The sequence below is a fragment of the Arvicola amphibius genome, chromosome 2 (assembly GCF_903992535.2).
Source record: "Arvicola amphibius chromosome 2, mArvAmp1.2, whole genome shotgun sequence".
In the NCBI taxonomy this organism is placed as follows: Eukaryota; Metazoa; Chordata; class Mammalia; order Rodentia; family Cricetidae; genus Arvicola; species Arvicola amphibius.
Window position 1 is genome coordinate 175707430 of NC_052048.2, and position 26290 is coordinate 175733719.

The following is a 26290-nucleotide window of genomic DNA, read 5'->3' on the forward strand; positions in this document are numbered from 1 at the left end:
TAACTAATGCTTATTATTGAAAGATGAATATAAACTAGATACCTCCATTTTCCCAGCTACTCAGCTGCCTAGTATTTGACGGAAGCAGCCCTTTCCACCCATATGTGTGTGTTAGATTTACCGTGTATGTGGTTATTATTATGATGTGTTGCAATGTTTGGGCTCCATTTGTCACACCTTCCTTCAAGTTCTCTTTTTCCCTTGGATCACTGGAGCTGTTGGTCTTCTCCCCTCTCTCTTTCAGACTTTCATTTCCATGGAGTTTCAACTTCCCACTTCCCAAATAGACCACATGCATGTGCATCTTTGTAACAACTGGCCATTTTCCCTTCAATCTTAGCCTAAATGTCCCACTATGAACCTTGCCACCTTTTCAAGTGTCTGCGTCCTGCTACCCTTCTGCTGTTCATAGTGCCTCATGTTTGTTTCCAGCCCTGTAGTTCTTAGCCTGCATATCAATCTTTCCCCCTTTCTCCTGTTGAGAACAAGAACAGTTTCTCCAGTAACTTGTGTATATGCATACACTTTTAAAACAGTGTAATTGATTTACCCAGGTTACTTCACACTTATTGAGGAAAATCTGTGTGATGGCTTTGTTTTCCCTTTCCTCCAAATTCCAGTCCATTTTCTTGTTGTACCTCTCCACATTTTGCTGACTTTATAAGCCAGGATCTTTCATTGTTGCCAAATAGCAGCTCATAGTGGTTTGCTGTTAATGGTAAATTTATAGTTCTATTAATTGTCTGTCAGTTAAGAAGCTTAAACATAACCCTTAGTTATACTGCAGTCCATTGGCAAGCCTCTTCTTACATGCATAAACTTGGGCTTAGCCCTGTCTGATTAAATCTGTGTTTATAATTATGTGAGATAAATTATTGAATTTTTTTTACAGCTAAAGTAAGGGAATTTTACACTTTCCATTCTGGCAGAGAAAATATACTATATAACAATACTATTTGCATACTTAATTTTAGCCTAAACATTTGGGACCAGCAGCATGCAGGTAGTCCCCAGCATGCACAAGATTATATACCTGCTTTCTAGGAACTTTAGTATGCATGCTGCAAAAAGTCAGGTGTATAGAGGTTGGTTTCTCTCATAATCTGCTTGTTACATTAGTTGTTAGATCTGCTTACTGAGTTTGGCTCTCCATTTAACTCAGGTTGGGGACCTCTCTGCTGTGTACTTTTCCTCAGTGAAAGTTATAAGAATAAAGTTACAACATTCTAAAATGAGGAGTATCCTCAGAGTAAGAGTTACGTGTTGCCATCAGAACATTCAGAAAGAAACATTCATTTATGTTTTTTGGATAGCCTTTTCTTTTACATTAGATTTATTCTGTTGGCAAACTTTTATGTATTATCTCTTTTAAGGACATAGAAGTAATGATGAAGATTTTCAGGCTGGTGTGGTTGTGAATTTTATTTTGTTTGTTGGTGTTTTGTTTTATAGTAACCTGATCTTGGATTGTGCTCAAATCTGTAAGATTTATGGGGTAAACGTCGTGTGGCTGGGTGGCAGGATGCTCTGGCTTTCTCATTAGCAGTGACCCTGGCTAGTTTTCTCACAGTCAGCAGCGTTCTTGTCAGCTGATGGTTAGGAGAGCCCAGCTCCAGGTGAGGAGGTCACCTTGTCCACTCTCCCAGAGAGTGGGAGTCGGTTCACACACAGTACAGTTAGTTTCCCCTTTCTCCTCACACCTGAGCTCTGCTCTTCTAGGAGCAAGGGCTTAGTGCTTAGACAAAAGGAACACAACTGCTTTTCTCTTACACCGAGCTTTTGGAGAGGGGGCATGGGGATTTTAGTTGCCTTGTTATGGTCTTCAGTGCCCATTGATCTTGGAGTTAGTTCAGATTCTTGCCTGTCTTCCAAGTGGTATGTCCAATGATCTCCACTCCTCTGAGCCTCTCCTTTTTGTAAAAAGCAATTAAATATAATTTAACATAAATATAATATTCATATTTAATATAAATATAATTGAGAATTAAATGGGTATAAACAGAGACTGCTCGTTTGTTTCTGGACTGCTCAGACCCAAATAATCACACAGAAACTTTATTAATTATAATACTATTTGGCTTCTTATTAACTAACTCTTACATTTTAATTTAAGCCATTTTTGTTAATGTGTATCGCCACAAGCTGTGGCTTACCTGAAGGTTCTGATGGCTTCTGCCTGCGTCTTTCTCCTTTGGTGGCTACATGATGTCTCTCCAACTCTGACCACACTCTTTATCTCTGTTGGGATTTCCTGCCTGCCTTTACTCTGCTAAGCCATTGACTAAAACAGCTTTATTCGTCTAGCAATCATATACAGAAGGACATCTTGCATCAGAATGGTGTGTTCTTTTTTTTTTTTTTTTTTTTTTTTTTTTTTTTTTTTTTTTTTTTTTTTTTTTTTTTTTATCAAAAAGCCAATATGCTGCTTTTGCCTTTCAAGGATCTAAGGGATGCATGTACCTGCTTGGGCCATATATGCTGAGAAAAGAGACCATATAATTCAAAGAAGTTTTCCTGCGAAGCAGTGGTGGTGCTTGAACAAGATTTTGTTGTTTGTTTGTTAGTTTGTTTGTTTATTTAAGATAAGATTTTACTGTGTGACTCTGGCTGGCTTGGAACTCCCAGAGTTCCACCTTTCTCTGTCTCCTGAATGTTAAGATTAAAGTCATGTGCTGCTATACCTGGCTTGAACATGTTTTTGCAAAACGTTTGATTTTTTTTAATTAATAAATTGATTTAATTGACTTTAACTGAGATGACAGTCACACTCAGGTGAATAAATAATAAAAAAGGAGACTAAATGGTGGTTTTATGGGGAGCATTCAAGAAGCAGACAGTTCGAAGATCATTTTTGGGATCAGAAATGTTCCAACTTGATCAATTGTGTTTATAAATTATAACTGAGTAACTTCTTAGCGTTCAACCTAATATCAGTATTTGTATCTGAAAATTCTCATAGTATGGAAATTGAATTTGATCACATGCCTGATGTTTCTCTTAGATTAAAGAGCCAGTGGAATATTATCTTGAATGTGCTCATTTTCATTTTTATTATGATAAAAACACACAAAACACATAAAAGTGTGTTATGTATACATACATTTTTGTGAAACATACTTTTTAATCTTTTTCCTTTTGTAACTATGTGAAGTAGCAATTTCCATTGCCTTAAGAGATATTTCTAGAGTTCACCGAATAACAAAGTACGTAATAGCAAGACCAATAATTCTAGAGAAATGTATTTGGTTGTTGTCAGTCTGTACCCGTCCTTACTTTATTCACATCCTGCTCCATAATACAGTAGCCATATTGGCATGTTGAAATTAACTTGAGATTTCCTTCTTTATCATAAATATAAATTTGTCCTCCTTGTGGTTGGGCTTCATAGCCACAGAATGATTCAGTGCCCATCAGAGTGTTCAGTAATTGTTCAAGAAGAGTTGTACCCTTATTGTGTAATTTGCAGGCTCTGTAGATTAGATCCTCGCCAGTTGTTAAATCTTTCAAGCATTTATTTCTCTGCCATCACATATTTGAACTATGGAAGCTTTTCTTGTGCAATAGTCTTTTTGGTTGGGTGTTTGTGCACATATGCACAATGGAGCTGGGCATGGGTGTAACAAAGTTTGATCTCTCAGGAATGGGTTTATCAGAGCCTTGGAGACAGGGGCTAGTAAAGCCTTGCACATGTGAGGCTCCATCAAAAGAGACTTGAATCACTGCTGTCCTCTAGTCAGTTATACGGAGAATACTTCTGGCTACTGTGTCACATAGAGACAGGAAGCAGACCACATAAGATGGTTAAACAATGCAAATAGAATAGTAGCAGAATATGGGAATGCTGAAAGGATAAGCTGAACCCAGCGGCATAAAGCCGTTTACATTGACATTTGTTTTACTGGTGGGACATGCTGTTTCTCTGAGCATCAAATTTTTCAGGTCTCAGAAGTAAAGCTCATAATTCCAGCTCTGCTGATTGTTGCATGGATTTTTACAGAATTAGTATGTTAATGTGCCAGCCACACAGCAGGCACCAAGCAGTTCATTTTGCTTTACAGTAATTTTAAAAGGAAATTTAGAGTAGTATTGGCTCAGTTTGTAGCAAAAGTTAGGAGACCAGTAACAGGAAAGTTTAAGGTATAGTTGTCGATTCCATCTGAACCGAACCTCCACCTGACGATAGATGAAGAAAATGACAGAGCCCCACATTGGAGCACCGGACTGAGCTCCCAAGGTCCTGATGAGGAGCAGAAGGAGAGAGAACATGAGAAAGAAAGTCAGGACCGTGAGGGAACCTCCAGCTGGCGACAGATGGGGAAGGTGACTGAGCCCCACATTGGAGCACTGGACTGAGCTCCCAAGGTCCTGATGAGGAGCAGAAGGAGCGAGAACTTGAGGGAGAAAGTCAGGAACGAGAGGGGTGCGTTCACTCATGGAGACGGTGGGACAGAACTAATGGGAGATCACCAACTCCAGTTGGAATGGGACTGATGGTTCATACGACCAAACCCGTCTCTCTGAATGTGGCCAACAGCGGGGGCTGACTGAGAAGCAAAGGACAATGGCTCTGGGCTCTGATTCTTCTGCATGGACGGGCTCTGTGGGAGCCTTCTCAGCTTGATCGATCACCTTCCTGAACCTGGGGGGAGTTGGGAGGACATTGGTCTTAGCATAGAGTAGGGAACCCTGATGGCTCCTTGGCCTTGAAAAGGAGGGAGGGGAAGTATGGGTGGAGGGGAGGGGAGGGAAGGGGGAGAAGGAGGGGAGGGAAGGGGGAGGAGGAGGGGAGAGAGGGGGGAGGAGGAGGGAAGGAGATGGAAATTTTTAAATATAAAAAAAAACATGAAAAAAAACAACAAAAAAAAACAAAAAAAAAAGAAAAAAAAGGTATAGTTGTCATGGTGTAATGGTGATATGGTGGGCATAAAAAATATATTTTTAAAAGATTTGTTTATTTATCATGCATACAATGTTCTGCCTGCATGTATCCATGCAGGCCAGAAGAGGGCACCAGATCTCTTTACAGTTGGTTGTGAGCTGCCATGTGGTTGCTGGGAATTGAACACAGGACCTCTAGAAGAACAGTCAGTGCTCTTAACCTCTGAGCCACCTCTCCAGCCCCCATAATAATACTCTTAAATAGACACAATTTCATTTTCTATTATGGCTTGATCTGGAGAATTAAAAAATTACTCTCCGTGATCTGTGTGCCAGTCTCAAGTTCTTCACAGGGCAAACAGCTGTGGAGTCAGAAACCCCTGGCTGTGCTTGCTCACCTCCACTACAGGTCGCTGCCCTGGGGGCTTCTGTTACCTGTGAACTTGTTTACGGGGCCCAATCAAAGGCAGCAAAAGGAGACAGACAGGTGCTCTGCGGTCAGTTTCAGATGTGGTGAAGGACATCTAACAATACCCTCCACTGAGTTCTCGCTAAGGTCCTTTCTTCATGTGTTAGCTCAAGACAGACTCTGTTATCTATAGTGAAACTGTTGTGACTGCTGGGTTCTCAGTGTGCGTGTGTGTGTGTGGGAGGGGTTTGTGGTGTTTTGTGGTATTTGTGTTTAATAGTCCCCTTTCTCTTCACTTGTCCATTTTTCTTCATTATATTAGTGGGCGGTAAATGGTAGAGCCTTTTGGTTCATGCCATGTACACCATACAGTAAAGGAAAGTGGTCTTCATTGAGTGATATTAGATGGGTGCCTGTCGTAGTATGACTGAGAGTAGGCTGGCTTGGTGGTACTAGACATGGCAGCTTAATTTAAACCTTGGAGGGATGCACCTGGCCAAACAGAAAGTTGGTGTCTAAAGGGAAGTCTTTCTGCTGTACACTTACAGAATTCAGTCTCCTGTTTTGAAAAGCACAAGAATTTATTGCACAAATTTGACTGGAACTCTGGCTCAGTTGAAGGTTCCTCTGGCACCAGCTAAATAATAGTGTCATATCAAGCATCATTTTTCCTTCTGTGTTGTTTTAGGAAGAAGCTTTAATAATAATTATCATTTTTAATATGGTGAAGAAAAGATATTCACGAAGAGAATCTACAGAATGATATAATCCTCCAAATAGACGGATCCCATCTCTTGTTGGTTTTAGAGAACACCAGTGTCCTATTGTAAGAGATGCGTTTCCGCTCTAGTCCTTTCAGTCCTCGAGAGCTGTGTGAGGGCTTGTGTAGCACTTTGCTGTGCTGGATGCTTTCACCTGGTTCTAGCCTGTGCTTTAACGGGGCTGTTTCTTCTGAGGGCATTAACTCTCCATTTTTAGCATGGGTATGATGGGCAAAAAAATGGAGGAGAAGACTTCAACATTACTAGAAAAGATGATTTGAGGCTAGTTGGTTAATTATGAGCCTTCAATGAAAAGGAATGTGGTGCCAGTAGGGCAGCGTCCACTGTGAGATAACTGGTCCCTGCCGCTGTCTAGGATACCTATACTCTACCTCCAAGACCTGTGTTGCCCTTTGCCCTCACTGTTTAAGTTTTTATTATTTATCTACTACTGTTACTTTTGTCTTCTTCTTTCTGGTGCTAGGGATCAAAGTCAGTGCTTCGTGTGTGCTCTGCCGCTCAGCTACACCCAGCAGAGCTCTTGTTTTTGAGGAACACTTTTCCCGGCTCCTTTTCTCTTCCTCCTGTAAACTCTGTCTTGTTGTGTCTGCTTTTTAATGCCATTGCCAGTGAAGGACTTTTCCCCTTTAACACTGACTCAAGTTTCTAGTTCCTCTCAAGAGTTTTTAGCTAGGTGGAAAAGAGACTCTTCTCAGAGATGCTAATTATTTTTCATTTTTCCTCTACTCCATCTGTTCATTTGAACAGCATCTGATTTCATTTCATTTAGCAAATCCTCGTCCCTGTTGTATCTCTGACTGGTACTCCTCCAGAACAAAAGAAGGACGGGACAATCTTGTGCTGCTTTTTCCTTTCCTTCTCCCCTGTTTATTTGTTTGGTGTGCTGCAGTGGAGCTCAGCGCAGAGCCGGGTCTTAGTTAGGCACTCAGCCACTGAGCTGCATCCTGAGCTCCTTTTTTTTCCTTTTCGGTATTGGCGATGAACCCAGGACTTCATGCTTGCTAGGCAGACAATCCACCATTGAGATATAGCCCCAGCTTTCTTTCATCTTGGCTCCAAAACAACCCGCCAAAATAGTTTTTCTTTAGGATTCATCTCAGATTTATGAGGGTTTGTGTAATTTTGTTTGTTTTTCTTTCTCTTTTCTTTAAGGTAGTTACTTGTTTGATTTAATCGTAGGAATATATTTAGTGTTGAACTGTTACAGTGGGGGCATTTTTAGTTTATCAGTCACTGGCTATTGGCAGATTGTGTCGTGTCCCTTCCCCCCCCCCCCCCCAGCCAAAGATGTCAAGTTCATTGTATTAAACTTATAAAGAGACAGGCAATTGCCTTAAAGATATAACGGAACAGGGCACATGCTTGTCTCTATTCTCAGATCTCAGAAGGCAGAGGGAGGAGGATGGGAAGTACAAGGTCTGTTTAGAGTTCATAGACACTCTGTCTTAAGAAGCCAGGCTAAGTTAGAAAAGAGTATATTGACTGTTTGGCTTTTATTTTCACAGTTGTGCAGTGAGATTTCAAGCCTAGGTGCTCTGATACGATCATTAATGGCCAGTATTCTTAGTCAGCTAATGTAATATGAGGGAGGCCTTATTCATTGGATTTGCCAACCATGTTATTGAGGTAAAGTGGTAACTCTCTCCTTTTTAACCCACTTAGAGCTGTATCGGTTTTACTTATTCCCATTATCACAGTAAGTACATTTGAGCTGACAGAAATATTTCCCATTTTTTCTTCTTCTTATTCACCACTGACACTTTGCAATGGTGTGGCCTCATGCTGGTTACATTTTAGAATCCATAGATCTACACACACGCACACGCACAGATCTTCCCTTGTGACATGTGGCTGGTAAGATAAGACCCTATGAAGTAATTAAATTATAGTACTACTGTAGGAAGTGATCAGTGCTGTAGCCGTGCCTTATCTCTTCTGTCTCTTGACATTAGCTCTCTTGTTAACACCATGTCTGATGTTGTAAAACTTAACTCAGTTAAGTAGATTTTCCCATGGAACTTGTATTTTCCAGCCTGCTTTCTAAGCACGAACTTAGAGTTCACTTATTTTCTCGATTAGATGAAAACCTATCTTTTTGTCTGACTTTCACTGCAAAACCACTTAAAGAGCTAGATGATCATGTTGACAATCATTGGAGGAAACTGAAGCCAATCACTAGGTAGACCTGTAGTCCCACCACAGTCAGGAACCAGACTTCCATTATTTGGTTGGCAGCAAGTGGTCCGCTCATTCCCGATTACCTAGTGCCAGGAGATGTTTGAAGAGTGTCACCTCATTTCATGGTTGTCTTCTGGGGTACTGACCTTGAACTTTGTTCTTTTGAAGTGTTCCACGTCCTTTCTGTTTTCTTATCCCGGACTTGTCCCCTAGTCCTCTCCACTCCTCTACAGAAGGTGGTGCTGCCATTGTTTCTCATCAGAGCAGATTCTTCTCAAAGCATTTGTGGGTGGAGGAAAGGTGGGAAGTCACACCTGTGCAGAAAGGATAGATGGGGCAGGTCCCGGGGCCGCCTTTTTTAATTTTTATTTTATTTTTTTTTTTGGTGAATTTGAGACTTACCTTTCTGTTGGCTGCACAGTCTCTTACTTGCCATTCTTTGCTCCTTTTGGCATTTAGGTCTGTGAGCTGCCTTGCTGTTTGTTTTTTCTACCCTTCCTTCTTCCTGCAGTGAGGTGAGGGACTAGTATGGTTTGCTACTTGAATAGTGGTTAGGACCCTTAGAGCCTTCAAGCTATTTATTCTTAAAGTCTTGATAGTGTCTTTAGGGGTGTGGGTTGGCGTCTGGCCAACCCCTTCCCACTTTCACTGTCTGTCCTCTTTCCGCCCCTTTCTCACTGCATGTGAGCAATAAACAGCAAGCACTTCTGAAAAGGCTCTTAGTTGGCTTATGTAATTGAGTAGAAGAGCAGTCTCTTGAGGGAGATTTTTTTTCTTACATGATAATCTTGAAAATGGTTCTTTAATTTTGGGATGTGCAGGTTCCTGTGGAATATCATCGTGTGCTGTGCCCTGGAGATAACGGGTCAGTCCTTTCAAGGACAGGGCTGCCTTCATTTGCTCTACTTCACTCACTGACACTGTTCTGCTGGCAGTTTGCCAGGAGACATTTGTAACTGGGACTGTTTTATGGAATTGCCACTTCCTCTGCCCCTTTCCTGTTACCATGGTAGTGTAAGACTGGCCCTCAGGAAAGAGTGAGTGTCTGCCTGCCTGTTCTCTGCTTGGGTGTGGTCAAATTGGCTTGCTGTGTACTAGAATCTCAGAATCGACTCCTAGTGTCAGGCGAGCTGGTGCTGAGGAATATTTGGAAACTGTCTTTCCATCGTACTCGACTGTCACCTTTCGTCCTCTCTGCAGAAGGTCACGGAGTATTGAATTCCCCAGATGTTATTTCTACTCAGCCATTTTCTTCACTTCAGCTTTCTAGCTTTTCTAAACCTCTGATCTCTTTTTCTTCTTTCATGACACTGGCTTCTAGACTAAGCCCATTTGTTATTCTTTCTTTTTTGTTTCCCAGCATTTTTAAGTGTTGCTTATAGACCTTCACTTTTTTCTTTCAGTCCCTGGGATTTGTATGAAATGTATTGGTTGTAAATTTAGTACTTACCCATATTTGTGTCTTGCTTATTCTTAAGATGTATTTCGATAAGGAATACACATAGAGCTAGTTAAGAACTAAAACTCTCCACCCCCGCCCTACCCGCATTGCAACAACTCCTGGTATGTGTTTGAGTATGTGCAGCTTGTGTGCACTCTCATGTGGCTAAGGGAGCTACTTGTTTAAACGTCACCTCTCCTGCCTTGTAGCTTTGTGCTTAGCAGACTTTTTTTTTTTTTTTTTTTTAGTAGAAATGTGCTGCTCTCTGTCTACAAACCAGTGGATACCCTTGTGGATCTGTCTCCTGGCTGTCAAGGGAATTGAAGGGTCCTTGATTGTAAATATGCCCAGGGCATGTGATACTGTTCCTATTTTAAGTCTATAATTCAAATGGAAATTGCAGCCTTTGTTTATTAAAAAGCCATGTGAGGCAGAGCTTCTGGGATGGGTCCATTATTTACTGTTTGAAATTTTATTCATTTAAGTCTGATCATGTCTGTTCTTATTTTAATTCAACAATTTTAAGATCATCACGGAGTGTGATTCTGCTTGGCTACATTAATTAATGTGTTATAGTTTGTTTTATTTTTAAGGCAAAAGTCAAACTTCTTACCCTATTTATTTCATAGCACATTTTGTAGTTAAATATTCCCTTCGCATCATGGAAAGCCACATCTGTGCTGGACTGGCTTTTTTCCCCCCTTGTTTTGATAGAGGACAAGAATATAATGTATGTTTTGTGGGGAATAGCAGCCAGTTCGTCTGCTGCACACAGAAATAAAAATAGAAGACGTGGTGAGGAATGGGTGAACGTGATCAACTAGGTTTCGTCGTAATAAACACCCAGCTTCTGTTTTCAGCCTTGACGTTATCCCATATTTGCTCCTTAATGTCATGTATTACATTTATGTATGAAAGTCCCTAGATATCATCATTAGCCCTGTTAGTCTACTGTCCTTTATCTTCCTCTATTCTGTATCAGCAGCTATTAGCTGTGTTTCATATCTGTGTATATGTTTATAACTTTGCTGCTGACATGGGTCTATGAATAATAGGATAATACTCTTTGTCTGTATCTTTCTGTAACTTCCTTTTCTTTTTCAATATTTTCAAATTTATTCCATGGTTTATTTTTCTGAGTGAATTTTTCTGAAAAATCAGAAAAAAGGTTCCACCACACCTCCTGTTCCTCAACCTAAAAGAAACTTGCATCTGTACTAATGTAGACCAGCAATAGGTTGCTGTCTGTAAAGCCACTGCCCCCTTTGGTGTTATGGCTTTAGTAGTTATTGTCTCGATCTAATAACACTCATCTTTTCGTTGCTGGGCTAGTACCTGTCATTTCTCTCATCTGAAACCTCAAACTCTTCACCCTAGTTTTCCACAGCTCCTGCTTCATTTCTCTTTGTTTTCAGCACAACTAGTTTGTTTGCTTTCTCTCGGTTTTCAGAAATTTTCTCTCAATATATTTCTTACTTCTAATGTGACTTTTATTCCTACTATTGTAGGAGCCAGCCATGATAAGCTAACTATGAACAGATCACCCAAAGGACGTTCTTTACTTCAACCATTATCACCTGCCAGAGTAGGACTCAGCCATTGATAAGTTTAATAGAGGCCTGAGTCTCAGTAGTTTACCTTGAAGCAATACCTGGTTGCAGGAAGGACCATAAACTGAGATTACCTGAGCACCACCCAAGAACAGACCATCCAAAGGAAATGCTTAACGTTCCAACTGCTGTACATAGGATCACCTGCCAGCACACACTCACCAGGACACCCCTAGACAAATGTCAGCCAATCAGGGGTCCTAAACCTCAGAAACCCCTCACACACACTACCACTGTAAAACCCTACTGTAACTGAGCTCGGGGCTCTCCGTTTATTCCAGTACGTTGGACATCCTGAGAGACCGAGTTTGCAAACTAGCATAAAATAAAAGCTCTGCTTTTACATATGGAACTCGGTCTCCTTGTTGGCTTTTGGGGGACTTAGCGGATTTGGGCATAACATTATCCCCAAGAACTACCCTCATGAATTTACCAAGACCACTCTTAGCTGGTATCAGAATTTGAACCTTCACCCCTATCTTGCTTAGTTCGCATTTCAGTATTTGATACAACTGATGAGTCCTTCTGATCCATCACTTTTTTTTAGCTGTTCCTCTCTCCCTGTACATATTCGTTACCTTTCGGTGCTAGACAGGTTCCAGAGGATCCAGTTATCACTCTACATGCTGCAGCTTTCAGACTATTAAACCGGTTCACACACACTCCAGTTCCACATTTGTGCATCCAGCTGTCCACTTCTCTCCAGTGGATCTTAGCAGCTGAAGTTTGCAGGACCACAACTCAGCTCCTGCTCTTGCTTCCTTCTCTAGTCCACACCATCTGGTCTCCCTCTCTCATTTGATGTCCCCTACTCATTGGATCCAAAAGTCATCCTTGATTTTTGTCTTCCTCTCACATTTCACATTCTATTTAGTATCTGTCTTTCAATTCTTGTGTTCCTTTCTGACCTCTTTGCTGCTTCCAGCCATTTGTAGTATAGCATTATGTTCTACCTAGATTGCTATGTTAATTTTCCAATGTATCTGGCTTCCCTTGTTACAATGTAAATTCTCCTCTGTAGATCATGGTGATCCTGATGTTAATCACATCCCTTTAAGTATTTTGAGTGGGGAATGTATTGAGGTTGCTGGGGAATAAGCTGCTTCTCCTGTATCCCTTGTTTGTTCTGGAGGCCTGGTATCTCTGTTGTGTCTTGACCCACCCAGTCCTCGTGATTTGCACTTAATTCTCTTTGCTTGAATTCACATGACCACTTCTCCTTGCGTCTCCCATGAATCTCAGAAAGTGTAATCTCAATAAACCTGCCACAAGCATAGCATGTCAGCACTCCACTCAAACTTCCTCTTTTATGACTAGAGATTTTGGGGATAGGATTGGAAAAGCCTGAAAGCAAGGGTTTGACAGGGAGTCTCTGTTTTGTACTTCAAAAGATCTTTGACCCCACATTTCCCTGTTATGGCTACTGGCCTAAAATAAAATGCCTCCTGTCAAAAGGCCAGATGTGTCTTCATGTGCTGAGCTGTGGGTGTTGGGCCTCTTGCTGGGGGAGGGGACAGATGATTGCAGTTCTCTCTAATGTGAGTCATTGCAGGACCTACACGCAATGTCAGTTCTCAGGAGGAATGGTTATCACAGCACATATTGGTTTGTGTATTATTCGCCCACCAGATAAAGCAAGCATTCTCTTCTATTTTTATTTTGAAAAAAATATTTCCATGTAAATTAGAATCTAAACTAGACAGTCCTTTTTAGCAGAAGATTCAGCTGCAGTCCTCTTTCCCCAGAATACATTCCATACCTCAATTGCCTCTTAGAGATTTCAAAGGCTTTTATGTACCTGGTGATTTAGAGGAATTGCTTTTATTTTGTGGCTTCTTAGGGACTTCTAATATCTCTGTTGTAAGATGTTTGTAGATGTCAATAGCTCCTAGTTCTGAAGGGTTAGAGTAACAAGATCGTTCTGTTTTCCCTTGCTATCCCTTGTTTTCTGCTTGTGCTATTTGTTCTTTCCTAGCATCATGAGAGACATATAATCAGACTCCGAGTTTCCCCTGTTTATTATTAGGGTACTTGCTGACATACTATTTCCTCACTTTTCTTCTCTTGAGGGGATTTTGTTTCAATCCGGTCCCCAAGAGTACCTTGAAAACATTATTCTTGTTTACATAAATATGTATATATCATCCTGTGGCCTTTGCTGGGATACTTTCCAGAAATATATTCCTTGCCTTTCATTTTTAGTATTAACATTACAGTCAACTGTCATTTTCTCATTCCTGTGTGGAGGTTCAGGGTATGTAGGTAGATAAGGAATGGAAATGCAAACTTCTGGACACGGCGTAAGGCTGTGAATGGTAAACATCGTTGTTTTGTTCATTTAATTTAAAACATTTTTGTTCACTAAGACTTTTGTAATCATACTGCTCCTCTTTGTAAATAGATTTTTCTCCCTTGCTTGGTGAGTGTGAATCCATTGGTTCTGTTTTATTCCTGAGGGCTGATTCTGATAACGATTGATTTTTGTCTTTATTAAAAATCCTGTTGGAACTGGGATGGAGTTCAGTGGTAAAGGTCTTTCCGAGCATGTGCCAAACTCTGGTTTAAATCTCTTTACTGAAAAACAAAACAAAATCCTGTCCATTGCTCATAACTAAAATCTGTCAGCAATTCTTTTGTGCCATTGAGTGTCATCAGTAACTCTTTTTAGGACTTCTGTGTTAAATGTTATATTTGCAGCAATCATCCATTCATGATGGATCAAAGAGACAATTCCAACAAAGTTCATCTTTCCAAAGCAAAGAATTTACTGGTTTTACAGAAGTGGGTATGGTTCTTTAAAGGAGCACAAATGATCCTAAGCTTACCACACCACAGAGAAGCCCACCCTCGCATAAGTGATGATGGGTGTAAGCCGGGTCCGTGTACTTCCAATCTTCAATTGCAGACTGCTTGGAGGTCTCTTCTCCCTAGGAGCTCTTTATGGCTTCTTTAAACTCAGGGAGGAACCTGAACTTTTAGATTCAGGTTTCTGTAATTTCCGAGGTTGGTTTATTTTTTTGCTGTATAACAACTTCTTAATTTGTGGTCCCTTGATTATACCTGTCTTTCAGGACATTTATAAAATATTCATAAATATACTTTTTAAAAATTACCCAGCATTCCCTTTAGACCGGGCAACTCCTCAGCACGTCCACTTTGATTCTTCTCCTGTTCTGAGAATTGGCTGTGTAATTCTCATGTTAGGATCATACATATGCATAGGTACTGGTCCTGTTGCGGCAGGACCTTTTTCTGAGCTTAGACACTCAAGTTCTTGAAATTATGTGCCTTCCCTTTCTGATATTGCTGGGACAGAAGTCCTTTTCTTTTTCTTGGGATGATGAATGTGACGCTCAAAATTTCTTGTAACTGAAAGAATTATTTACATTCTCATAAGAGATTTTCTTGTCCATGGCACTGAATTGAAATTTCTTATGTGTTCAATACATCAAAGCTTACTCAGCTTCTGAGAGGAAACACCTACTTTATTTCCCTTTCTTAATATTGACGTTAGGATAAGTTTTGAATAAAGCATTAAAGTGATGAAAGTTCTTTACTTGAAAGCTATTTAAGGAAAATATAGAAGGTACAAATACCCACTTAATCTGAGCATTTACTAAAGGGATGGTCCTGTATGTGGCTCTGAGGAGTTAGAAGAAGAAAGAAATGTGTAGGGTCTTTGTTGTTTTGGAACTTCAAGCCCCATGTGAAAGAGACACTGAAGTCACCATATCAGACTGGAAACAATCTCTTTTTTTAAGCACATCTTGCCAGTTTCCACCCCACCGGTTAGAACCGGATTGAACCGGTCTGAACCAGTTTCAACCGGTTTGAACCTTTCTGGACTGGTTTAATCTGGCTTGAACCGGTCAGAGCCGGTTTCAACTGGTTTGAACAGGTCTGAAGCAGTTTCAACCGGTTTGAACCGGTATGAACTAGTTTGAACCAGTTCAATCTGGTTTAAACCGGTGTGGACCAGTCTGAACCGGTTTAATCCGGTCTCATATGGTTTGAACCAGTTTGATCCGGTCTGAACTGGTCTGAACCATTCAGAACTGGTCCGAACTGTTTTGAACCAGTTTAATCCGGTCTGAACTGCTTTGAACCGGTTTGATATGGTTTGAACCGGTCTACCAGTTTCAACCGGTCTGAACCAGTTTATTTCCGGCCTGACCTGGTTTGAACCGGTCTGGACTGGTCTGAACCGGTTTCAACCGGCCTGAATCGGTTTCATCTGGTATGAACCGGGTTCAACCGGTCTGAACCGGTTTAATCTGGTTTGAACTGGTCTGGACTGGTATGAGCCAGTTTGAACCGTTCTGAACCAGTGTAATCCGGTCTGAACCGGTTTAATCGGGTTTCAACTGACTTAATCAGGTTTCAACCGGTCTGAACCGGTTTAATCCTGTCGGAACCAGCTTTAACCAAGCGGGACCAGTTCGAACCGGCCTGAACCGGTTTAATCCGGCTTGAACCGGTCTGAACCGGTTAGAACCAGTCGGAACTGGTTTGAACCGTTCTGAACCAGCTCGAAACAGTCTGAACCAGTTTAATCTGGTTTGAACCGGCAACAACCGGTCAGAACCAGCTTGAACCAAGCAGAACCGGTTTGAACCGGTCTGAACCGGTTTGAACCTGTCTGAACCAGTTTAATCCTGTTTGAACCGGTCTGAACCAGTCGGAACCGGTTTGAACTGGCTTTAACCGTTCTGAACCGGTTTAATACAGTTTGAAACAGTCTGAACCGGTTTAATCCAGTTTGAACTGGTCTGAACCAGTCGGAACCGGTTTGAACTGGTCCGAACCGGTTTGAGCCGGATATAACTGGTCTGAACCAGTCTGAACTGGTTTAATCTGGTTTGAACCGGTCACAACTGGTCAGAACCGGTCTGAACTGGTTTGAACCGGTTACAACCGGTCAGAACCAGCTTGAAACAAGCGGGACCGGTTTCAACCGGTTTGAACCGGCCTGAACCTGTTTAATCCGGTTTGAACAGGTCTGAACCGGTTTAATCCAGTTTGAACCAGTCGGAACCGGTTTGAACCTGTCTGAACCGGTTTAATCCAGTTTGAACCAGTCGGAACCGGTTTGAACCTGTCTGAACCAGTCTGTACCGGTTTCAACCGGTCTAAATTGTTCAATCTGGTTTGAACCGGTTTAATACAGTCTGAACCAGTCTGTACCAGTTTCAACCGGTCTAAACTTGTTCAATCTGGTTTGAGCCGGTTTCAACCAGTCTGAACCGGTTTAATCCAGTCTGAACCGGTTTAAACTGGTCTGAACCAGTCGGAGCCAGTTTGAACCGGTCTGGACCGGTTTCAACTGGCTTGAACAGGTCGGAACCGGTTAGAGCCAGTCAGAACCGGTTTGAACCGGCTTTGACCGGTTTGAACCGGCTTCAACCGGTCTGGACCGGTTTAATCCAGTTTGAGCTGGTCTGAACCGGTTTAATCCAATCGGAACTGGTTTGAACCGGTCTGAACCGGTTCCAACCGGTCTGAACCGGTTTAATCCAGTTTGACCCAGTCTGAACCGGTTTAATCCAGTTTGAACCGGTCTGAACCGGTTTTATCCAGTCGGAACCGGTCTGAACCGGTCTAATCTGGTCTGAACCGGTCTTATCTGGTTTGAACCGGTCTGAACCAGTTATAACCAGTCTTATCTGGTTTGAACCAGTTATAACCGGTCTGAACTGGTTTAATCCGGTTTGAACCGGTTACAACCGGTCTTATCCAGTTTGAACCGGTCTGAACCGCGGTAATCCAGTTTGAACCGGTTTAATCTAGTTTGAACCTGTCTGAACCAGTCGGAACTGGTTTGAGCTGGCTTTAACCGGTTTCAACTGGTCTGAACTGGTTTAATCCAGTTTGAACCGGTCTGAACCGCTGTAATCCAGTTTGAACCGGTTTAATCTAGTTTGAACCTGTCTGAACCAGTCGGAACTGGTTTGAGCTGGCTTTAACCGGTTTCAACTGGTCTGAACTGGTTTAATCCAGTTTGAACCAGTCTGAACTGGTTTAATACGGTCTGAACCGGTCTAATCTGGTCTGAACCGGTCTTATCTGGTTTGAACCGGTCTGAACCAGTTATAACCGGTCTTATCTGGTTTGAACCGGTGGTCTGAACTAGTTTAATCCGGTTTGAACCGGTTACAACTGGTCTTATCCGGTTTGAGCCGGTCTGAACCGGTTTAATCCAGTTTGAACCGGTCTGAACCGGTTTGAACCAGTCTGAACCGGTTTAATCCAGTCGGAACCGGTCTGAACCGGTTTAATCTGGTCTGAACCGGTTTAGACCGGTTTAATCCGGTGTGAACCGGTTTAATCATGTTTGAACTCGTTACAACCGGTCTTATCTGGTTTGAGCCGGTCTGAATCGGTTTGAACCAGTATAATCCGGCTTGAACCGGCTAGAACCAGTCGGAACCGGTCTGAACCGGTCTGAACCAGCTTGAACCAGTCTGAACCGGTTCCAACCAGTCGGAACCGGTTTAATCCAGTCTGAACCGGTTTAAACTGGTCTGAACCAGTCGGAACCGGTTTGGACCGGTTTCAACCGGTTTAATCCAGTTTGAACCGGTCTGAACCGGTTTAATCCAGTTTGAACCAGTCTGAACCGGTTTAATCTGGTCTGAACTGGTTTGAACTGGTTTAGACCGGTTTAATCCGGTTTGAACCGGTTTAATCCTGTTTGACCTCATTACAACCGGTCTTATCTGGTTTGAGCCAGTCTGAACCGGTTTGAACCAGTATAATCAGGCTTGAACCGGTTAGAACCAGTCGGAACCGGTCTGAACCGGTTTCAACCGGTTTGAACCGGCCTGAATCTGTTTAATCCGGTTTGAACCGGTTTAATGCGGTTAGAACCGGTTACAACCTGCCTGAACTGGTCTTATCTGGTCTGAACCAGTTTGTACCGGTCTAGACCGGTTTCAACCGGTTTAATCCAGTTTGAACCGGTTTAATCCGGTCTGAACCAGTTATAACCGGTCTGAACTGGTTTAATCCGGTTTGAACCGGTTTGAACCTGTCTGAACCGGTTTAATCCAGTTTGAACCTGTCTGAACCAGTCGGAACTGGTTTTAGCCGGCTTTAACCAGTTTCAACCGGTCTGAACCGGCTTAATCCAGTTTGAACCAGTCTGAACTGGTTTAATCCGGTCTGAACCGGTCTAATCTGGTCTGAACCGGTCTTATCTGGTTTGAACCGGTTATAACCGGTCTGTACTGGTTTAATCCGGTTTGAACCGGTTACAACCGGTCTTATCCGGTTTGAACCGGTCTGAACCGGTTTCAACTTGTCTGAGCCGGTTTGAACCGGTTAAAACCAGTCAGAACCGGTTTGAACCAGCTTGAACGGGTTCCAACCGGTTTAATCCAGTCGGAACCGGTTTGAACCGGTTCCAACCGGTCTGAACCGATTTAATCCAGTTTGAACCAGTCTGAACCGGTTTAATCTGGTCTGAACCGGTTTCAACCGGTTTAATCCTCTTTGAACTCGTTACAACCGGTCTTACCTGGTTTGAGCCGGTCTGAACCGGTTTGAACCAGTATAATCTGGCTTGAACCAGTTAGAACCAGTCGGAACCGGTCTGAACCTGTCTGAACCAGCTTGAACCAGTCTGAACCGGTTTCAACCGGTCTAAACTTGTTCAATCTGGTTTGAACCGGTTCCAACCAGTCTGAACCGGTTTAATCCAGTCTGAACCGGTTTACACTGGTCTGAACCAGTCGGAACCGGTTTGAACCGGTCTGAACCGGTTTAATCCGGTCTGAACCAGTTATAACCGGTCTGAACTTGTTTAATCCGGTTTGAACCGGTTACAACCAGTCAGAACCAGCTTGAACCAAGCGGAACCGGTCTGAACTGGTTTAATCCGGTTTGAACCGGTTACAACCGGTCAGAACCAGCTTGAACCAAGCGGAACCGGTCTGAACTGGTTTAATCCGGTTTGAACCGGTTACAACCGGTCATAACCAGCTTGAACCAAGCAGAACCGGTTTCAAACGGTTTCAACTGGTTTCAACCGGCCTGAACTTGTTTAATCTGGTCTCATCCGGTTTGAACGGGTCTGAACCATTTCAATCCGGTTTGAACCGGTTTAATCCGTCCTGAACCGGTTTGAACCGATTAGAACCTGTCGGAACCAGTCTTATCCGGTTTGAACCGGTCTGAACCGGTTTAATCCGGCTTGAACTGGTTAGAACCTGTCGGAACCGGTCTGAACTGGTTTAATCCGGTTTGAACCGGTTACAGCCGGTCAGAACCAGGTTGAACCAAGTGGAACCGGTTTCAACCGGTTTCAACCGGTCTGAACTTGTTTAATCCAGTCTGTACCGGTTTGAACCGGTCTGAGCCGGTTTAAAACGGTTTGGACCAGTCGGAACCGGTTTGAACCAGTCTGAACCAGCTTTAACCAGTTTGAACCGGTCTCACCCGGTCTGAACTTGTTTAATCCAGTCTGAACCAGTCGGAACCGGTGTGAGCCGGTTTGAACCAGTCTGAACTGATTTAATCCGGCTTGAACCAGTTGGAACCGGTTTGAATCGGTTAGAACCATTCGGAACCGGTCTGAGCCGGTTTTTTAACCAGTCGGAACAGGTCTGAACCGGTGTGAGCCGGTCTGAACCGGTTTCAACCGGCCTGAACCAGTCTGAACCATTTTCATCCGGTCTGGACCGGTTTGAACCAGTCGGAACCGGTTTGAGCCGGTCTGAACCGGTTTATTCCAGTTTGAACTGGCTACAACCGGTCTTATCTGGTTTAAGCCGGTCTTATCCGGTTTGAACTGCTCTGAACTGGCTTAATCCGGTCTGAACCAGCTTAATCCGGTCTGAACCGGTTTAATCCGGTCTGAACCGGTTTAATCCAGATTGAACCAGTTTGAAACGGTTTAATCCGGTCTGTGCCGGTCTGAACCAGTTTGAACTGGTCTGGACTGCTCTGAACCGGTTTCAACCGGTCTGAATCGGCTTAATCCGGTCTGACCCGGTTTCAACCGTTCTGAACCGGCTTAATCCGGTCTGAACCGGTTTAAACCAATCTAATCCGGTTTGAACCGGTTTGATCCGGTCTGAACCAGTTTCAACCGGTTTCAACCAGTCTGAACCGGTTCAATCCAGTTTTAACCAGTTTAATCTTGTTTGAACCGGTTCTATCCGGTTTAAACCGTTCTGGACTGGTCTGGACCAGTTTCAACCATTCTGAACCGGTTTAATCCTGTTCGAACCAGTTTAATCTGGTCTGAATTCTTAGCCCATCTTTGGTGTTGCTACTTTGTGTCTAGGATCTCTTGTATTTTTGTACTACATTTTGTCTTGAGTCCAGCTGCGTATAAAGTAGCTACTATGTAAGTATATTTTTGTATAAATTTACATATCACCTACTTTATATAAAATATATTTACATTTTAGCTAGTTTATATATAGTTAGTAGTTTGTTGGTACTTAATGGCAGTTTTGAAGTTAGATTTTAGTGTGTGCTTACGTGTGTCCAGTGGGTTCCAGAGTATACTGATTTTCTTCAGTGTTGCTTATCTCCAATTTGGGTCAGTACACTCACTCCTTTTGAGTCTGCGTTTGAGAAGCATTTCAACCATAAATTTCGTAACTAGTTATAATGTCTAGCACTTAGTTAATATTTGTGATCCTAGGAGACAGGCTCATATATATTCCTGTGTGTTACAGTATTCACTTTGTTAATTTTTTCCATTCTTAATAGCTTTTTTTGTTTTTGTCTTGGGGCAGGATAAGAATAAGAAGCTGCGTCCCCTATATGACATTCCCTACATGTTTGAGGCCCGGGAATTCCTTCGAAAAAAGCTCATTGGAAAGAAGGTAAGTGATGAGCATCCATTTGTAAACGTTTCGACTTGGTCTCATGCTTTAGTAGTGATAATTTTAAACGAGGTTCTTTCTATGCTTTTTAGCAGCAGATGATACTCCCAACCAAATCTAGTGGAATTACTTTGATATGAAGAGAGGTATGTCTATGTGTCAGGAAGTGGTACCTTTGGGAGATTTTTAAAATTGGGGCCCTGACCATAGTGTGATTGTCAGTGCTCTCACGGCAAGTTCCAGGCTCAATTCCAGTTTCAATAATTGCGTATTGCCCCATGCTGCATTCATTTGGCTCTTCTATTCTCTCCAGCCACCTCCATTATAAGTATGGGACCATGGGAGTTAGTGGTGAGGGAAAGTTGCTGCTTTGTGTGTGTGTGTTTGTTTGTTCTACTTCTGAGTAGCAAGATGACTACAGGAGAGAGAAGTCGTGTTTTCCTCTGTTGAGAATATGTGTAGGGAAATGGATTGTACGTTAATTCCACCTAGCCTCTGAAACTTCCAGTAAGTAGTCCCTACTCCAGTTACTGAAAGTAGGGACTTTAATGGGCAATGGTTGGGTGGCTTTTCAGGAGCCACTGTAAAGGCAGCTTGCTGAGTAATCTGTTGACTTTGCAATCTGAGGGCTAGAGTGCATGTCCTTATACTATTACTTTTATGGAAATATTCTTCAAGTGTTATGGATGGTGGCCTTTTCAATATACCTTCTCTCCTCCCTCTTCTCCCCCCCAACTTCTTATCCCAAAGTCCAGGACCAGTTCAAAGAAAATAAATGGGATGGCTGTTCAGGAAGGGACTCTAAATCATGTTTTAGTTTAGGATTTTTTTTAGTTTAGAGACTTCATATTATGGGTTGATGTTTATATTATATTATCTTCTGCAAACTATAGTAATTCAAAATACTATCATCTTTTCAGGTCTGGTCATTTTTTTAAAAAAAACATAATTTATTGATTCTTTAGGTATTTTACATAATGCACTCCAATTCTGCTCTCCTACCAGTCTCCCCCCCCCCCCAATATTCTCCCCTTACCTCTGCAGCATCCCTATGTTGCCAGAGCCTGCTTATTTGTTTCCTGGCTACCCATACTCCTGAAATAATCACACAAAAATCTGTATTAATTACAATATCGTTTGGCCAATAGCTTAAGTATATTTCTGTATAACTCTTGTATCCTAAATTAACTCATATCTATTAATCTTTGTTTCGCAACATCCCTGTGTCTTACATGCAAGGTTCCGGTGCGTCTGTCTCCTGCTGGAGTACTTGAGTATTTAATAAAACCTCCTTCTGGAGGCTACATGGCTTCTCCTCTGACCCCACCTACTCTCTATCTTTTGGAGCCTGGCTATATTCTATTAAGCCACTAGGGTTGCTGGGGTTCATGGTTTCTCTTGTGTGTGCTGAGGAGTTTGGCCAGCAGGTGTCAGCTCTCTTGCTGCGGTGTCCAGTGAGAAGCAGGGCCAATGAAGGGTGGACCAGCTCAGCTCAGCATGGCTCTCAGATTTTATCTCCCTTGATCCTGTGTCTTCCTGAAGTGACACAGACCACAGACATCAGTGTGGTCTGGTCTTCACCATTAAACTCACATGTCATTTATTCCTCCCCTAGACTTAGGATGTTTGACAGTTTAAGACAACTCTGGATTTCAGCTGGTGTGCCATGCACCCATTCTTACAGACTAGATACAGTGGGTTTCAGGACAGCTTCAAACATGCAGTTTACCGAAAGGTCTTTCTGAGCTCTTGCTTTTTCTTCTTAGGTTCTGGGATTGCAACCTCTTCCTGCCCCCCCAGCTTTTGAATTATAAATATAGTCGCTTGTCTGGGCATGGTGAAACATGCCTGTTTTCATAGCATTTGAGAAGTTGAAGCAGGGAAGAGTTCAAGGTCAGCCTAGACTACATGCTATCCCATCTTAAATAAACAAACTTTATAAGTAGGTTTATTATATATCATGGTTAGTAGTAGCATGACAAATCATAGCAGGATATTTTGATGTTGGATATAAGTTGAAATCACTAATCTGGATTCTTTAAAATGAGTATTAAGTCTCCTCAGGTTTCTTCAGAGAATAGGCTCATTTGTCATTGTATAAAACTTGACAGAGTGCTCTATTCATTCATGAAGTGCAGTGCAAATGATGGCTTTACGTCTCTTCCAGTTTCCAGATCCCCTGTTATCTGATGTAACTTCCCACATCTCCATCCCTTCCACTTGATAGCACAGCACTCATTCACTGTCTTACAAATAGTTGCATATAGACAACCGAGGAATTCCATGGATTTTTTAAGGAAACCTGTCCAGTCACCCATTACATAATTGATTGATATATATATATATATACATATATATATATATACATATATATATATATATATATATATGTATGTATGTATGGGAAGGTCTGTCATATATTATGGCAGTCACTAGTATCCTTTACATATTTTCCTGCTGTGATTCTGTCTCATCTGTGGGCACACAGATCACAGTCTTTTGCAGCTGCTGCTGAGTAGCCCTGGGGGGCTAGCCAGGACTATGCTCTCCAGGACTGTGTGTCAGGCCACTGTAAAGTCCTCCATCACAGGACAAAAGGATTGACCTCAAGTGTCAGGCATGATGTCAATTCTTAAGCAATTATGTGCCTTCTTAGTGGGAGCAGTTTCATTTACTGGTTCCTTTGCAAGGGACTTGATTAAATTCTGTTTGTGCTGAGACTGAGCTTTGTCCCCCACAGTGACATTGTGTAAATGATGAATTCTGTATCCTCATGTAGAGAGCTGGATGCATCTCAGCTCTGCTGGGCTGGAGCATTTCTGATGCAAACCACTTTTCCTGATTCACCACCTGAAACCACTTGCCTGTCTTCTGGGCCTGTCAGTTATGACAGTCAACACCCATGAGCTCTGGCGTCTAGGAGCAGGCAGGGCAGTAGCTGCTTCGGGGGGGCTGGCAGGGTGGCTAGCACATCATTGCACATTTCTGCCAATTCCCTTCAGACCTCTGCAGCTGTTCAGCATGGTACATGGTGATTAGGAGCCACTGTGAGGAGCATGTGTGTCTGTGTGCAGAAAGCTGACTAGGGTAGCCTGTCACAGGTTAAGGAAGATGTGCAAGCAAAATCATCCTCTCTGCCTCCTCCCCGAGAGTCAGTGATAATGGCATTTTTGAGAGATGTCTAGAATGTGGAGAATTAAGATGGAAGGTAAAATGTTAGATATTTTATTAGTTTTGATGGCTTTTCCAGCTGTGAGCATTCACATTGGTTTGAATCTATTTACATAGGCTTCAGTCTGGCTGTGGGCCAAACAGCCTTAGTAAGGATGACTGCTCTTGAGTCTTGCTTTCATCATTTGTGGACTGGGGTAGCGTTTGCCTCTCCTTTCCCAGCACCTTGCTATGAGAATACAAGATGATACACTCTTTCATGTTGTTCCAGATGCTAGGAAGGTGTGAGGTTTGGTGTTCCTTAAAAGGAATTATTTTTCTTCAGAATCTAGAGTGGCCCTGCACTTTCATATTGATTTCTGACTCTCGGGTCAAGAGAAATGAATCGGCATAGGACTGGCATCATGATTATTACATTGTTGTTTCTATTGAGCTTGCCACTTTTGTACTTATTGTGCAGGTTAATGTGGTAACTGATTAGTTGTGGGATCAGGATGTTGGCTTCCCCCAAAGAAACATGTATTCCATACTAAAGGGGGGGTGCATGTTTGAGGGTACATATCACCTCATTCTTTTTTTGCCCTGTTTATCAACTGCTGTCCTCTCACTAAGCTCTCAATTGACAAATATTCATGGTAAATGACTTTCCTGCTTATATCTTCACTGGCTCATGATAACACTGAAGTTTGTGATATTTTAGTTGTTCATTTGTTTTGTTTAACACTTGTTTAACACTCAATGTCTAGGATGTGACTTTTAAAAAAGTTTTTATTGATTCTTTATGGATTTCACATTATGCAACCTGATCTCTCTGTCTGTCTGTCTTTGTGTCTGTCTCCTTGCTCCCCACACTCATGTTTGTGTCTGCGCCACCCCCTCCACATCCATAAAGCACAGCTTACGTACAAAGTGAGAGTACACATCTCAGTCCTTTTGTTTTCAGTAAATAACTGGGTCTTCATTGGGGATTCCTTCAGCTTTCTCACAGAGTACATAATGCTAAGTTCCAGTATTTTCTCCCATGTCACACAGCATTTACAACTGACATATGAATCATTCCTGTGACTCTTGTCTCTTAATTGCAGAATTTCTATCACCATGGGAACCATTGTATTCAAAGTTGGAATGTGTTTAAATAATTGAGGGTCAAAAATGGTGGAGGCGCTATTACCGCAAGAAGCCTGAATTCACAGATGCAGCATAGCTAGCAGTAGATGGCCACTGTAGGCTTTCAGGCACTAGACCTCATTTCTTTTAATAAATCTTTTGATGAGACTCATTTGTAAACTAATTGGTGCCTTTGTTTCATTTTTATGTCATTGAAATTTTTTCTGTTAACTAACTTGGCTTGTAAAATTAGCCTTCTTTTTTTGTGATTGATGCAGACATTTTAGAATTATGGGGTTAGAAATCCTTCATTGAAGATTATTTCATCCCCAGATTGTTTTCATTGTTGCTTTCTTTTAAGAATGCAACTTTCTAAAACATGTACTTTTGGAATGCAAGGCAGAAATAATCTCCATAGCCAAATGAGTCATATTTAGAACTGTCCTATTATCTTGTATCAGACATGCCACCTATTCTTCCCTGTTTTATTGGGAATTAATTATCTTTTTGTGCCAGTTATTCCTTTGTGAGTAACTTAAAGGGAAGAATGGTATATTTTCACTCATTCCTTTAGAGGTCCTCTCCATGATCAGCTCCATTGCTGTGGACCTGTCACTTCATGGGAGCTAGGAAGCCAAGATAGAGGCTAAGGAACAATTTTGTGTCTTTCCAAGGTGGGATGCTATTAACTACTTTCTCCAGCAAGGGTCTATCTCCTAGGAACGCTGTTGAAACCAAGCCATCTATACATGGGTCTTTCTAGATCCTCACCAACTGTATGTGCATATTCCCTATGTGCATTCACTCTTTGGTAGCCATAGTGTGTTCATTCTTGTATTTCATTGAATTCCTCCTTATAAAATGATATAATATTTGCA

The 26290-nt window shown here is 42.1% G+C and overlaps 1 protein-coding gene across 1 annotated transcript in view; it reads left to right on the top strand.

The window, feature by feature from the left end:
* Snd1 (staphylococcal nuclease and tudor domain containing 1) overlaps positions 1-26290 on the top strand; it is a 401581-nt gene that overhangs the window by 126868 nt on the left and 248423 nt on the right. Inside the window, exon 11 of the mRNA XM_038320023.2 lies at positions 21045-21134. Within this exon, the coding sequence (XP_038175951.1) occupies positions 21045-21134 (90 nt within the window). The remainder of the gene's footprint in view (positions 1-21044; positions 21135-26290) is intronic.